Source organism: Cydia fagiglandana, chromosome 20 (genome assembly GCF_963556715.1).
Source record: "Cydia fagiglandana chromosome 20, ilCydFagi1.1, whole genome shotgun sequence".
Taxonomy (NCBI): Eukaryota; Metazoa; Arthropoda; class Insecta; order Lepidoptera; family Tortricidae; genus Cydia; species Cydia fagiglandana.
The window spans coordinates 9000604-9016901 of record NC_085951.1 but is presented as its reverse complement, the minus strand read 5'-3'; the positions used below and the strand labels follow the sequence as shown (position 1 = coordinate 9016901).

At 40.6% G+C, this 16298-nt stretch overlaps 1 protein-coding gene across 1 annotated transcript; it reads left to right on the top strand.

The window, feature by feature from the left end:
• The first annotated feature begins 1136 nt into the window (after positions 1–1136).
• On the top strand, positions 1137–15316 carry LOC134674931 (glucose dehydrogenase [FAD, quinone]-like). The gene is made up of 11 exons (XM_063533089.1): positions 1137–1184; positions 2535–2777; positions 7195–7366; positions 7466–7665; positions 8279–8406; positions 8559–8736; positions 11130–11387; positions 12987–13135; positions 13524–13689; positions 14135–14321; positions 15083–15316. The coding sequence occupies exons 1-11, from the start codon at positions 1164–1166 to the stop codon at positions 15313–15315; spliced, it is 1935 nt and encodes a 644-aa protein (XP_063389159.1). The 5' UTR covers positions 1137–1163; the 3' UTR covers position 15316.
• The last annotated feature ends 982 nt before the right edge of the window (positions 15317–16298 follow it).

Sequence of the window (16298 nt, the reverse complement as noted above, 5' to 3'; positions counted from 1 at the left end):
TCGATTGTTTACTCCGTTCTCCAATATATCCTCATTAGTCAACCGCATTTTTTTCTTAGAAATCCATTCATTCCTGGCACTCTTTGTACGCAGTGATACAATTATCGGGCGCGGCTTGGATTCATTTTGCTTTTCTCTACCTACCCTCTTTGCAACTTCTATGTCTTTGGGGTTTAAATCTAGCTTTTTAGCAATTGTTTCGGCTATCTTCATCGTATTTTCTTCTTTGCTCTCTGCTAGACCCACCACTTCGACGTTCTTCTCCACTTCTTTCAGCTCGAGCTGTGCCACTCTCGCTTCCAGAGCTTCGTTGACTTTTTGTAGGTTTATATTTCTGTTTTCCAGTGCAGTCAGCTTTTTTTCGGCACTTGCCTTAAACTCTTGCAGGCCCTGATACTGCTCAGCGTAGAAGTCTACAGAGTCCGATAATTCTTGGATTTGCTTTTGTAAATCATAGAGTATCCCGAGTTTGTTGTTCACCTCCGTCAAGACTGTCTCCGCGCTGGCCTTGCTCACATCAGTTATGTTCAACTTTGGCGATTGTGCTTTCGGACTGGCATCGGCTTTGAAGCATCCATCACAGATCTCATTTCTCATTTGAAATTGCTTTTGATTTACACATCGTTTGTGAAAAACTCCTTCACACGGTCCCTTGCACCTAATTACTTCACCTTTGTCCAAGGACAAGAAAAGCTTGCACTTTTTACACTGAACCATATTTAAATAAATAGTATACACTTAGCAATAGTCACTCGTTAATCTCGGCAAAACACAACACGTTCATACGCGGGGCGCGCGCGCGGCGAACTGAATTTCATTAGGTTTAAATTAAATCTTTCATAAGACGCGCCAAACATTGTGCATAGTCAGCAAAGCTATTAGCTTAGCACCCATACATTAGCATACATATTTGTAAATCGGAGTGCTTTAAACCACAAGTCAACTTTTTTGCGAAGTACCTACTTAGGTATATTTATGAGAAATCGTTAGTTTGTCCAATGGGTATTTTCATTTAAATACCTACTCCATGTCATGTTCAAATAAAGTAAGACTAATCTTCTTAAAAGCATGTCCTATCATTTCTGTTATACATCGTTATAATTATTTTATAAGATTTTTTTTACTTATCAGTTGGCGCGGTTGGCGTATACGCTGTCGTCAAAATGTCGCTATTGTCACCCGAGGTAAGTGAAAATATTCGTTTGCTTGGTCTTTTTGAAAGTATTTTTAAACAATATTGCCTAAGAATATAAAAGCCTAGAAACCTTGATCCATAAAGCCGCCCTGGTAAAAGTGGAGGCAAAAAAAAAATATCTGTCTTACCATCAATTTTCACTAATGGTTCCATGACTTCAGGCTTCATTATTTTAAGGATAATGTAATTCTGGCTACAATGACTATTTTGACAGGCTCCAAAGCAATCAATATTTATATTTTTACTTTTTTTATAAAAACAATGGTTGACTCTATTAAATTTAGTCATAACCTACAAGGTTATCCACATCAACCTCATCCGCAGTAAACGAATCCACCGAATGGGCCCTACGAAATACTATAAGGCAATATGCTGAGTTGGGTCTTGTGATGTACCATCAGCCGTAAAAGTGCACTACGCTAATCAATCGCATCAATTTTCACTACGCTACGGTTTCCATGACTTGGGCTTCATTATTCTTAAGGATAATGTCATCTTGATACAAGGCTATTTTAACACACACAAAGTTTACAAGGCTAAAACTAAAATGAATAGAATACAAACGAACCCACCGAATGGGCCCTACGAAATAATATTTTCACCACACCAGCTCGGAAAGGCTTACTTTGCACTTCAAAAACTGATAGCAAAGTTGCATTTTATTCACATGTGAGGCAAAGTAATCAAATGCAAATTTTGAGTTGTTTTCTTATGTTTGCTGGTAGAATTGACTTTTAAATGATGATTTTGGATGATAAATATTTAATAACATTCATTTGGATTTGATTTGGTTCGATTTTGTTTGATATTTTCATTTAATATTTGCTTCGGGTTGGTGTGGTGAAAAATTTTGTGTTTCACTCGGGGGCAAATTTTGTTTAACCCTCGTGCTTTGAAACCCTCGCAACGCTCAAGATTCCATTTTTCGAAGCACTCCCTACGCTCGTGGTTCATTTTTGGAATCTTTCGCTTGCTCGGGTATCAATATTAGCACGAGCGGTTAAACAACAACTTTTCCCCCTTGTAAAACAAATAACTATTAACAGGCCGCCGGACGATATCGACCTGTCAGTTAGAACAAAAATTTGACAGTTCCGAACAACTGACCGGCGGATATCGTCCGGCGGACTGTTAGTCAGTGGTCGGCTTAAGGCATGGCATTATGCTGAGTTGGGTCTTGTGATGTACCATGTCCATCAGCCGTAAAAGTGCATGGTGTCTTTATCAATGAATTCATTCATAATTTCTCCATGCAATTTCGCAGCTCACTGTACATTTAGTTTCTGCCTTTATATGTTAAGGATAAATGTTATTATTATTCTTTATTCTAAACCCACAGATCTGCCAATGTCCTCTGGACGAATCCCCTTCAGCCCTCGCTGATGCTCCGCTCTACGGGAGCGCCATACTGTTTATGGTGCTCTTAGAGAAGTACATCAAAGGACGCTGCGCCATCAACGACCCTTGCCGAAGAGTCCACTCCGTGGACACGGTCGCTGCCGACTATGACTTCATAGTCGTCGGGGGTGGCTCGGCCGGCGCTATAGTCGCTGGGCGCCTTTCAGAGAATACCACGTTCAATGTGAGTCCTTACCAATGTTACATACTTATTACTGTTCATGGTGCTCTATGAGAAGTACATCAAAGGACGCTGCGCCATCAACGACCCTTATCGAAGAGTACACTCCGTGGACACGGTCGCTGCCGACTATGACTTCATAGGCGTCGGGGGTGGCTCGGCCGGCGCTATAGTCGCTGGGCGCCTTTCAGAGAATGCCACTTTCAATGTGAGTCCTTACCAATGTTACATACTTATTACTGTTCATGGTGCTCCATGAGAAGTACATCAAAGGACGCTGCGCCATCAACGACCCATGCCGAAGAGTCCACTCCGTGGACACGGTCGCTGCCGACTATGACTTCATAGTCGTCGGGGGTGGCTCGGCCGGCGCTATAGTCGCTGGGCGCCTTTCAGAGAATACCACGTTCAATGTAAGTCCTTACCAATGTTACATTATTGCTATTCATGGTGCTCCTTGAGAAGTATATCAAAGGGCGCTGTGACATCAACGACCCATGCCGAAGAGTCCACTCCGTGGACACGGTCGCTGCCGACTATGACTTCATAGTCGTCGGGGGTGGCTCGGCCGGCGCTATAGTCGCTGGGCGCCTTTCAGAGAATACCACGTTCAATGTAAGTCCTTACCAATGTTACATTATTGCTATTCATGGTGCTCCTTGAGAAGTATATCAAAGGGCGCTGTGACATCAACGGCCCTTGCCGAAGAGTACACTCCGTGGACACTATTGCTGCCGACTATGACTTTAATATAGTCGTCACGGGTGAGTGGGCCGGCGCTATAGTCGCGGGGCGTCTTACAGAGAATACCACGTTCAATGTGAGTTACCTTCTTCATAGAATTTACAAGTCAAAAATTGGTCTAGTGTGAGCTGATTCAGATATTTCTCCATTAGTGGCTATTTACACAATACTCCTCTATTCCTTATTTTGTTTTGAGTTCATTCCACCCCTAAAAGCCATAGGTAAAAGCGTAAAAACAGTAGGTCTCATGCTCCACCCAAATCACGGGCGCGTGATTAAAGCAAACAGCTAGATTAAAATATTAACTTCTTTATTTAAGTTAGATTTATTGAAGTTAGATATACAAACTTAGTTTATATGCATAATTTTCGCACGAGTCAACACCCACCGCTTATCTAAACTAATATCTGAGAGACCGAGCTTTGCTCGGAAACCATAATACTTAAAAATGCGCCCTTTTCCAGAGATAAGACCTAGCTAGATCGATTTTTTGTCCCCGAAAACCTTCATACAGTGAAACCTGGTTAATTGGAACCTGCATAAATGGAAAACCTCAATAATTGCAACCAAAAGTCCGGTCCCGGTCCCTTGAGACCAAAAGGCCTCTATAATTGAAATTTTGGAACCTCTATAATTGCAATTTAGATTTTAGTGCTTTTCGTAATTTTGCCTCTATAATTGACCACATCGCAACTTAAGACCTCTATAATTGACACTGTGCAAAAAAATCCGCTATTTTTGCTCTTGTTTTTACCTCTATTATTGAAACGAGTCTTGCTTATTACCTCTATAATTGAAATAATGTAGTTGTAGACAGCAGAAACAATATTTTAATAGCAATGATCATTTTATTTATATCTCCATCCAGAATTTAATTTAGTTATTGGGTAGTAAATAGTTTTGATCAATAAAAAACAAAGTATGCTTTCTACATTCTAATAAAACTTTCTTCTACAATTCAAGGGATTTTTTTAAACCCAAATGATAAGAAAATAAAGTGGTAATTAATGTAGTGTAAAACTGCAAGTATAGACAGAAGCAATATATAGACCAGAAACCCAGAACGTAAGCGTGTAAATCTACTTTAAATGGTTATTTGCACCTCCATAAAAGAAATTTGTCAAAACGCAACCTCTATTAATGAAAACCTCTATAATTGACACAACTATTTTTTGAACCTCGTTAATTGACACGACCTGCTTAAATGAAAAACCTGGTTAATTGACAAAAACTGGCCGGTCCCTTGAGATTGCAATTATCCAGGTTCCACTGTATATAGCAAATTTCATCGAAATCGTTAGAGCCGTTTCCGAGATCGCCGAAATAGATATAAAATAGAAATAAATAAATAACAAGAATTGCTCATTTAAAGGTATAGGCAAAGGTATAAGATAGGTACGTCTAATGTTTCCTAGAGATTCATCAAAGATTTCTATTTTACTCATTTATCTACATAACTAACAAATAAATGACTTAATGTAAGGTCGTCGGAGATGCGCTCCGCGGAACCTATTCCGCCATTCCGTGTATAAGGGGCGTCACACCTTGACTCGATCAGGCCACGAAAAATACGCTTCGAGCGAATTTAGATTATTCCATGAAATTGTCTACCGTTCGCGTTGTCCCGTACGAACGCGAATTTTCTGAAGTTATGCAGGTAAGTATAAAAGTTTCCTTTTCTACTTATGTCAAATGGTCAAAACTACGCACAGAAAAATAATAGCCTTCTTTAAATGCTGATAAAAGTCACAACACAGGAAATAAAGCGCGTCTACGTCCGAGCAATATATCGCTTACCGCGCTAACCCGCCCGATTTTTTTTTCTAAGATATTTTTTTACCGCCAGCGTCACGCACGCTTGTAACGATATCGCTCAGCTCGTTTTTCCTAGCCTTCATGAACGCTAAAATATTTCCACAGGCGCTCTCGGAAAATATTTTTGTGGCCAAGGCATAACGAAACATATAAAAATGCCCCACTTGGTACGAGTAACATAAGATTACATATCTATACAAGGTGAATAAAAATATAAAATGAAGAGGTTTTGTTCCGCATCGTTAAGACGCCGGTATGTGTGTCTGCGAGATATATATAGATAGAAAATAATAGAGCGTAAAGTAATAAGTCAAATAGTTCAATTATGCCCACTTGCACCATTCCACTAACCCAGGATTACACGGTTAATCCGTTAATCTAGTGTCAAATTGTACTGGTAACCATGGTAACGCCAGGTTTAACCGATTAACCCCGGGTTAGTGAAATGGTGCAAGTGGGCCTTATTGTACGAAAGCATTTTCGTTTTACTTTATTTTCATGATAGGGCAAATATAACCTATAGATCCTTCTCTACATTTTGGCCTAACGCTGGCGTCGGCAACATATAGCGAAGTGTTCATTGAAATTTACTTCCAACGGCTTGCCTATTTATACAATTTGCAGTTTATTATGAAGGCTCATATTAAATTACTATTAGGGCCACCCCACACTAGCATATCCCAAGCGTCGGCGTCTAGTCAACTCTATGGCTGCTGCTCGGCGTAACGTTGGCGCAACTGCGCAGCGACGCTATTTTCCATGGCGCTGACAAGACGCCGACGCTCAAGTTGTATCCAGACGAGACAATTTTTCGCCAATCTGATGAAATTCTCCGATCGAACAGGGCCGTGCGGACGCAAATACCAATTTGATTCCCCGATCACATCAGCAGGTGCGGACACAAAAATGCCAATTTTCATAGTAGAATGCAAATTGGTGATTTTATTTGTGTACGTGTGGACGCTAGATGAGGTTGACCAATTATTTTCCTGAACAAATCGACTGATTTCGTCAGTCCCGTCTGGATACCCCTTCAACATACGCTAGTGGGATGACCATTATTCATCATATTTCATGGATTCACTGGAGCTGTGTTTATATCTAAATATGAGACATTTAGAAGTTAGGTATTGATATACAATGTTTTTTATACATATTTTTATAATTGCATACCGAATACGGAAATATTATCAGATGCAGACTGAGAATATGATAAAAGTGATGTTAATATATTTCATTGATAAATAATGCAACCGATAGTGATATTGCATTGATAGTGATAATGATAAGACAGCTTATTATTATTATTATATTTATAAAGGGCATTATTATCATTAATAATGCCCTCAACGTCCTCATGGACGTAACCAGTGACGTAAGCGCCGCGCCCTATTGCTTTTAGAGTTCCGCACAAAACTCTTTGCTCTTATGAGATCACTTCGGTCTTGCAAATCGATTATTTTATATTATTTTTTTATATCGTATGAATGAAGATAATAAATAAAACCCCCACTATTCGAGGCCCGACACGCGCATTTGGCCGGCTTTTGGGTTTTATTTTAATACAAATAACCAACCAAATTTTAACGAATTACGTGGGTGACCTGAAATTTTTAGCACTAGTTTTCGTGATAGGTTCTGCCCATACCCCACCAGCAACCCCAACCAACCAACCACTCTATATTTCTATATGTATTATTTATTCGAAGGTGTTATAATTATAACAATAGTAACAGTAATTTTTAGAGTTCCATACACAACTTTGTTCACGGAAAACTTATGGGACCACTTCGGTCAAGTTCGGTCTTGCAAATTAATGAAAGTAAGCAAACTAAAAATTTATAACTTCTAAAATGCTCAGGTACTTCTTCTGGAGGCCGGTGACGAAGCGCCCATTGCCATGCAAGTGCCTTCCTTCTACACCACATTCTGGGGCGACGCTCGCTATGACTGGGGCTACCGCACCGTTCCTGAGGGCTACTGTCTCGACCAAGACGGCAAAGGCTGCACGTGGCCTAGGGGCAAGGTTCTTGGTGAGTTTTTTTTTAAATGCTCAGGTACTTCTTCTTTAGTATACAGATGTAAACCTAAACTTTAGTCAGACACTATTTTTAACTATATTCGGTTGACAGGTGGCTCCAGCGTGCTAAACGGCATGATGTACCACCGCGGCCACGCGGCGGACTACGAGGACTGGGTGGAGGCGGGCGCCACGGGCTGGTCCTGGGAGGAGAACCTGCCATACTTCAACATGAACGAGGGTAACAAGCAGATCGGCTCGCTAGTGAGCGGGGAATACCACTCAGACAAAGGGCCGATGCCCGTTCAACAGGTAAGGGTCTTACAATCTGTTGCGGTAAAGTGAAATAAAAGCACTAAAATGAGGACTAGACGACCGGGTTAAGACGGGAGCCAAGGGCTGGTCCTGGGAGGAGAACCTGCTGTACTTCAACATGAATGAGAATAACAAGCAGGTCCGCTCGCTAGTGAGCGGGGAATACCACTCGGACAAAGGGCCGATGCCCGTTCAACAGGTAAGGATATCATACTTGTCGTGGTAACAAAATAAGGCAAGCTTCAGTTCACTTTTGAAAGTAGCTGATAAATACTGGATGATCAAATTAATAGAGAAGAGACTCTTTACTCGAAGAGAGGTCGTTAACCTTTTGAACGCCAAGGACACAGGTTGTCGTTACTAGTCGTGCCCACAGCGCCATGGACAACATAGGTGTTATGCTGGACGCTGTCAAAGTAACTTCACACTTTTGAGTAAGGTTCATATCAGCTCCCTTGCGCCCGGGATCTTGGCGTTTGAGTGATGTTTGTGTTTATGACATGAAGCGTTCAAAGGGTTAATATAATCTGTACATAAATAATTAAGTGAAACTTCATGACATAAATTGAAAAAAAAAAACTTTTTAATAATCTTAAGGAAATGTTTGCAGTTCAGATACCAGCCCCCGTTCACATACGAGATGCTGTCGGCCATCAGCGAGGCTGGCCTGCCGGTTATCGCCGACATGACCGATCCCAACACTCCGGAAGGATTCACCGTGGCGCAGACCTTTAATGAGTAAGCCATACAGTCAGACCTCCATGCTAACTCTGCACGAACTTGGCAGTGATAGTGTGGATTTGCCTCAATAACCGTCATATCCCTATGAAAATATGACTGACTTTGAATAAATTTTTTGACAAAATCTTAATATTTTATACTTCCATCAGGAACGGACAAAGAGTGACCCCGGCACGCGCTTACTTGAAGCCTCACGCGCAACGTCCGAACCTTAGTGTAAAGCTGAATGTCAGGGTTACTAGAGTGCTGTTCGACGGCAAGCAAGCTACCGGCGTGGAATATGTAGACAAGGACGGCGCGATACGCATCGTGCGGGCAAAGAAAGAGGTAACCATTTATTTTTTCCAAAGGTTAGTTAGCTCAGTTTCGATCCAGGTGCTAGTTGAGGGCTTGCGAGCTACCTGCTGAAATGAAAACGAACAGAATATGTGTTGTGTAGATCTCCGAACTTCTAAGTCATGCTGTTGTCGAAGATTCATTGATTATATTATGTAGATGTGTGACGGCCACCACACACTAGCGTCTTTCGAGCATCGGCGTCCAGTCACCGCTATGGAAAATAGCGTCGCTGCGCAGTTGTGCCAAAGTTGCGTCGAGCAGCAGTCGTAGAGTTTACTAGCCGCCGACGCTCAAAAGACACTAGTGTGTGATGGCCCTAAAGTGCCATCTAGATTAGCTTTCAAACTGTAAGCGCGAACTTGTCTTACATTTTAGGTCGAGTGGGCATTAGAACTGACATTTTAGCATCAGCCACATAAAAAAAGAATTTATACGATTACGAATAAGTATCAATTGCGCTCCTTATCTCTAATTTGATGCATATTAACCTTCCTGTTAAACAATAATAATTTCCTGCGGACCATATCTTTTGTTTCGTTGACACAAGTAAACAATCTTATCAAAAATCAAATAATGCAGCAACTTACTTTGATTGTACAATTTTGTAAAATTTAGGATAACCTACAGCTTATCATAACTGTACAGTCTACAACATACAAACAACTACTATTTGTTTATTTTATGATTATCTACCTTTAAATTAGCCTAGACCTAGATGAATGATGTTGCTTTCCTATTGTTTCAAGTTCATTTGGCCAGCAAGGCCAGGCGTAAGACAGCCAAGTAGGTAATACACGTGATGTAGCTTTTGACAAAAACTCACCACATCTTGTAGGTAGGTACCTACCTATAGTAACAGCACCAGTCATGGGACATTTAAGAGGAAATTTGGAGTATTTGTGATATTTCCCTTATACATGTAAATGGTCTACCGCTTAGCGTGTTAAAAGATGAAAGTCCTATCCGTCTTTCATGTTTTAGGCGTGTTGTATCAAAGATACTGCAATTAGTTTCCACATATTTAACAAATTAAAACTATGCTTTTTTTCTCCAGTCATGGACACCAAAGTTCCAGTAATGGGCCCCCGGTAATGGACGTGGATCCAGTAATGGGCCCCCTATAATGGACATTGCTCTATCAGTATAAAATATTGAAATGGGGAATAAATTACGGCAAAATAAAACAATTTTTGGTATAAGCTTTTAATGTATTTTTCTTTCCACAGCCAATTATTATTGTATTAGATCCATCGAGACAATTCTAATATACCCTAACACAATTAGTTACTTTAATAGGGTTTAATGCGATAAAGTTCCCATGGCCACCTCCTGTCTCCATCATCAGATCAGGTCCATGTTATCATAATATTGCATTATCATCCGATTTGCATACTTAATTACGTACTTACACAAAATTTCAACTGAATCGGAAATCGAAAAGTGGCTTAAATTCAGCTACCAAGATTGGACTAACTACACCACCACACTAACTACAGGGCAAGCTAAATAAAAGTTTGGAAAAACGATATTAATTTATCCGAAGTCCGAGAATACCCTCCTGATTGACATATTTCTTAACTACATTTTATTTCTGTATTGTTTAAACATGAAATTATGGCATAGCAAGCATCATTCTGTCATTTGTCCCATCATAGGAGGTACGCAGTTTTACAGCTCCTATAATGGGATTGGGCCAAATACCACTATTTTTTTACATCTGTGGAGTCACAACATAGTGTGTTGTATACCTTATCTCATGGTAAATGCAATTAACAAAACACATTCTAGTTTTCATCAAGTATTAATTAATTAAAAATTAATAAATTAACTCACCTCTCTTAGCGAAGTTGTTAAGAATTCGTAGTGGTATTTTTTTTTCAGTGACACGACAACTTTTAGGTTGACGCCAATTTCTTAAAAAACAACCAAATTTAATAAAACTTCAAACTGAAACAGCTCTAGGACTCTTATTTATGATAATATACAGCCAGTGTTTATAAACTACTTTTAGATACTTATTTTAGAGGAATTATGTTTTTTTGTCCCATTACTGGTTCCACGTCCATTATAGGGTCCACTACTATATTACTTTAATAAGTGTTCGCGCCTAAGGTAGTCCATTGTTATTTTTATTACTTTTAATGTAAGCTTTCAGTTTTGTCCAATGGTACTCGAAAATGGACGCAATTTGATTAGAACCTAATATTCATTAAAAGTGTGAAATTTGGAAATCAGGCAAATAGGCGCAAGTACCTTATTCGTCGAAAGTGCAATCAACTATTCGCTTTTAAGCCCCCGCACCCGCGTCAGCTAGCGGAAGGCCTTAGCCTTTTCCATTAATTAAGCTATATAAATTACCATAAGATCTATTTCGTTTTCAGATCATCCTCAGCGCAGGCGCCCTAAACTCTCCTCACATCCTGCTCCACTCCGGCATCGGTCCCCGGGAAACGTTGGAAAAGTTCAACATCCCCGTAATAGCTGACCTGCCCGTGGGCCAGAACCTGCGGAACCACTACGGCGTGACGCTGTACTTCACATTCACGAAGCTGAATAACACGAGGGTCTTGGACTGGAACGCGTTGAACCAGTATCTGCTGGAGTTGAAGGGGCCGATGACGAGCACTGGTATTACACAGGTAAATATTTGACGGGCGGTTAGAAAGCTGCAAGAGATCCCATGACGCAGGGGGGCTTTTATTGAGTAATCTCCTCGTCCCCGCCCTCTGAATAGCAGAGGGAGTTACGGGAGGAGCGAGTCCCGCATACCACCCCCCAATAGGCGTCCCCAGCCGGAGGTGAGGTAAAAAGGTAAATGGTGTACCCTTGTTTTGCCGACAATCTTTTCATCGAATATTATTTCATCGACAACGATTCATCGAAACGTTAGTACTAGTAATATTGTTTGGCGTTATTTTGTTTCATATACTATTTACTTCAATTTTTATTACTGCGTAGAAATACTATTCAACGAATATTACTTAATCGCTAATTCGTTTCAAATTATTTTAATTGGCACAACTACTAAACATTGCAATTCATTTGTTCGACGTATTACTTTAATACATTTTTATATGTCGTACTATACATTTATACATTTTTCTGTTGTGCTGCAGCAGAACATGAACATCGCAGAACTGCGACCCCACGCAGAAACGAACAGCTTTCAAAGTAGGTTTAGGTTAGGTTAGAACTGCGACCCCACACAGAATCGAACGGTTTTTAAAGTAGGTTTAGGTTAGGTTAGAATTGCGACCCCACACATAAACGAACGGCTTTCAAAGTAGGTTTAGGTTAGGTTAGAACTGCGACCCCACACAGAATCGAACGGTTTTTAAAGTAGGTTTAGGTTAGAACTGCGACCCTACACAGAAATGAACGGCTTAAATTATTGTTACCAACCTATTTATAATTTGCCCAAAATGAAAATGGCAGCCTTGTAAAATTATAATTATGTATGTTCAAAATTAGAATGCAAACCTAAAATTACCGCTTTCTCAAAATTATGTCTGTCCAGATAAACAATTTTATATCTTAAACTACCCACATAACATAGCTATAATCGCGCAGAGTGAGCCGACTGACATGACTGCGTTTAATTTCGATAACGAAATATTACAAATTGAAGTCATTTTACGCGTAATGAATTGTATTAAATACAATACAAAATGAAATAAGAAAACCCGTAAAGAAATACCACGATATAAACAATATACATAATAACTCAAGTACCAATTAAAAGTCCCCGATTTAAATTAACTAGTATCGATTCTTCGACGCAATAACTTGTCGATGAAATGAAAATACTTGAAACGTTGTCTTCGAAATAACATTCGATGTAATGTCTGTCGGCAATTCAAGGGTAAACCAAGGTAAATATTTGGCGTACCTAGGTACCTATGATGTGACATCGGAAATGTTCCACTATTGCGAAACTTCCACATTAATTTCGGAAACATCTGACAATTATGTGTGGGATCGAAATTTCCTTTCCCAAATCGAAAGTTTCCACTTTTTTGAAACTTTCTGCAACTTTGCACATCTGTAATTTAGCCTAAAAATGTTGGCAACAGCAGGGGGCCAAAGTTAATCTACTACCTTTGGAATACTCAAACAATGAATTCTTGGCCACTTTGCACTTTGCCACAGTCAATGTGATGAAATCCCTGACTCCCTGCGATGAGGTATAAATTGGCTGACCTTACCTATGTATTTAACACTTGTATTGCATTGTCCAGTTGACGGGTCTGTTGTACTCCTCGCTGGCAGACCGCAGCCGCAAGCAGCCAGACTTGCAGTTCTTCTTCAACGGGTTCTACGCAGATAAGTCCATGACTGGAGTGATCAATGAACCCATACCGGACTCTCCACAAGGACGCAACATCTCGTAAGTCAACTACGTAGATTTCTACTTTTTCTTCCTCGCGTTTTGCCATTTTGCCACGGCTGATTTGACGTAAGCACTATTTTTTACGAAAGCGACTTCCATCTGACCTAGGACCAAACTAGGTCTTATTGGGATTAGTCCGGTTTCCTCACGATGTTTTCCTCCACCGAAAAGCGACTGACAAAATCTCAAATGATGTTTCGTACATAAGTTACGAAACATTCATTGGTACGAGCCGGGGTTTGAAACTTTGAGCCCGCGACCTCCGGATTGAAAGTCGCACGCTCTTACCGCTAGGCCACCAGCGCTTCCAAGTCAATAGATAGATTTATTAACCTTAAAGTCTCATAAGTAGGTAGATTTTCACCGTTTTATTTATTATTTCAAGTGCCAACGCGGCTCTACTGTTACCCTACGCCGTCGGACACATTACTCTGAACTCCTCGGATCCCCTGGACGCGCCGCTGTTCTACCCTGGCTACTTCGAGGACCCCAGAGACTTGGTCATGATCACGGATGGAGCCAGATACCTTCAGAGAATTGTTAACACCACAGTAAGTTTAGTTATGTCAATTTGGTGCTTCGGGCCAGCTGGTTAACACCATTTTTTTTTGCTGAACAGAAACGTAGATAGGTACTTTTTCAAAAATCAGTCTATATAAATCGATATATATAGGTACGTTCCACTTTCAAAGCACTATTTTAAAACTTACCTATACATGTCTCCGGAGGTACCTATATTTATATCGGCATATCGTGAAACGTGAAAATCTTTGACTCGTTCCCTGAGTCGACGGAGGCCCGCTACGCGGGGCTCCTATTTCGGGGCAGTTTGCCCTTCGGGCACCTGAAGCAACCTAACGAATCTAATCCTACCTATATATTGGCATATATTGGTTTAAATGTGACTATCGTCAAAACCGCCGCCTGGCCGCCGACAAAATATGTAGTTATGTATCCATAGGTTTACATTTATAAGTACACATTCGTCCTTCACAGGTCCTTAGAGACAAGTTCGGCGTAGAACTAGACAGCCGCTATACCTCCAAGTGTACCTCAGAGACGTGGTCGGAAGAATGGGTGGAATGCATGGCGCGGCTGCACACGGACCCGCAGAACCACCAGATGGGCACGGCCGCCATTGGTACCGTGGTCGACCCGCAGCTCAGAGTCAAAAATGTTACAGGTAGACCATTAAAATTGGATTATCTAACTTATATTTTCAGGCAGAACAGATTTATACTTTATCAGACAAAAGTTACACCCAATAGGGAGTATTACTGGAATGTTCTGCCGCCAGAGTGCAGCAGTAATTTGTTCTACATTGATGCACCAAGGCGGTTTGTTTACAGATAGCCTATCGCGAAACGCGAAAATCGGGATTTCTTTATCTGCCTCTCTATCGATCGAATAAGCAAGAGTGATTGAGAGGCAGAACCCGGACTTTCGATTGTCGTGTTTCGCGGTAGGCCATGTGATTGACCTAGTGACGCATGATGTGTCATTGATGATATCAATGAGGTTTGTTTACTGTATGTGCTAGAGGTGCCACCTACGCAGAGCTTTGCCTAATGTTCCCTATTAGACAATACGTCTCTTTGAGATTTGTGGTTTTTGGTTCAATGCCAGATTAACCTAGACTGTTTCATATCCATTCGCAAAGCTTTATCGAACAACGATGACAACCTCACATATCCCATATTCCACATATTCCATATCCCAGACATTAGCAAGTGTTTTTTTACGTAAGACTTCTATTATGAAATTATGACATTTAAATAACACATGCATTGCATAGTCTGGGCTATCACAATCGTTGCCGACTGGCGACTTCACTTGGTCTTTAGTTCTAACAGTTTTCCCTTCGCCTCAACTCTCGTGACTACGTGTAATTTACCTACATACAATTCGGCCGTATAGATGTACTAACTAATGAATCTTACTCAGGTCTACGAGTGATCGACGCGTCCGTGATGCCAACCCAAGTGACCGGCAACCCACAAGGAGCCATCATGATGGTGGCCGAACGAGGGGCTGCCTTCATCAAGAAGAACTGGGAACAGAACCAATGGAGAGCTAAGCCTATAGTGACCCCGACACACCCTATCTTTCTGACGAAGGAACTGTTTAAGCCTCTCGTCGACCATTTTCAGGCACTGAACGACAAAGTTAAATCATAAAGTGGAACTAAATTGCGAATGATTTGAAATTATAATGTGGAAATTGTATGAATAAAGTTGTAAATAACTAAATTACGAATTGTTTTTAAACAACCCATTTCCCGATTGAGCTAAAATTTTGCATACATATGTAAATCGGATGACGATGCTATATGATACTCTGTGATAAAGTAACGCAAACTAATTATGTTTGGGGTTGTCAGAATTGTCTCGAGGATATATTAGTTGCATGTGGAAAGAACATTACCTACAGTCAGCGATAAAACCTTGTGCTAAAAACGACGTTTTTGCCAAAAACTTATTTTTATGCAACTTCTTCCCTACTCCTATTAGATACAAGGCACATGCCATGATGAAAGCACGTTAACGTCATTCCAGTACAAAATTAGGTTAGCGCGTAAATAAATTAAAAACGTGAAATTGACCTCATTAAGGAGATGATGATGACGCTAATGAATCACGACGGACCATTATGATATCGGCAAACAAAGTGCAGAAAAATTGGTTTATATTTAGAAATTCGAAGGTGGATTTTTGCCTCGTTAAATTCGAACGTCACCGTAGTGTACATATGTACTTATTTTCCACATCATGATCTTTTGCGAGCCGAGTCTATGAGTTAGGGGTGATTTAGACGATGCGAAAACTCGCATGCAAGTTTCATACCATTGCGAGTTTTCATTGGTCGGTTGAATTGGACGTAATGCACAGTCCGCAATGTACTTAACTAAAATCAGCCCTTAGCAGGCGTGTCTCACTCCGCGAGTTCGTCGCTTTGCTACAGGTAGCTAAAAATACATCCGCATCCGTTCGACCCCAATAGGGCTGGCAACTCTCAAAGGTTTGCATAGATGGCGCATCATAACTTGCCCCTTTTTCTATTAGATTTGGCTTAAAGGGCTGGCATCCAGGGTATTAAAAAAACAAAAATTTGACATCATTCTAGAGATTGACGGGGCAAGCTATGATGGCGCCATCTGCTA

What these genes read in the sequence shown, in the direction of transcription:
- LOC134674931 (XM_063533089.1), top strand. Translation starts at nt 1,164, where the DNA reads ATGTCGCTATTGTCACCCGAG. An exon ending in CAGAGAATACCACGTTCAAT is followed by an intron (nt 2,778 to 7,194) that starts GTGAGTCCTTAC and finishes TAAAATGCTCAG; the next exon opens with GTACTTCTTCTGGAGGCCGG. An exon ending in CAGAGTCAAAAATGTTACAG is followed by an intron (nt 14,322 to 15,082) that starts GTAGACCATTAA and finishes AATCTTACTCAG; the next exon opens with GTCTACGAGTGATCGACGCG.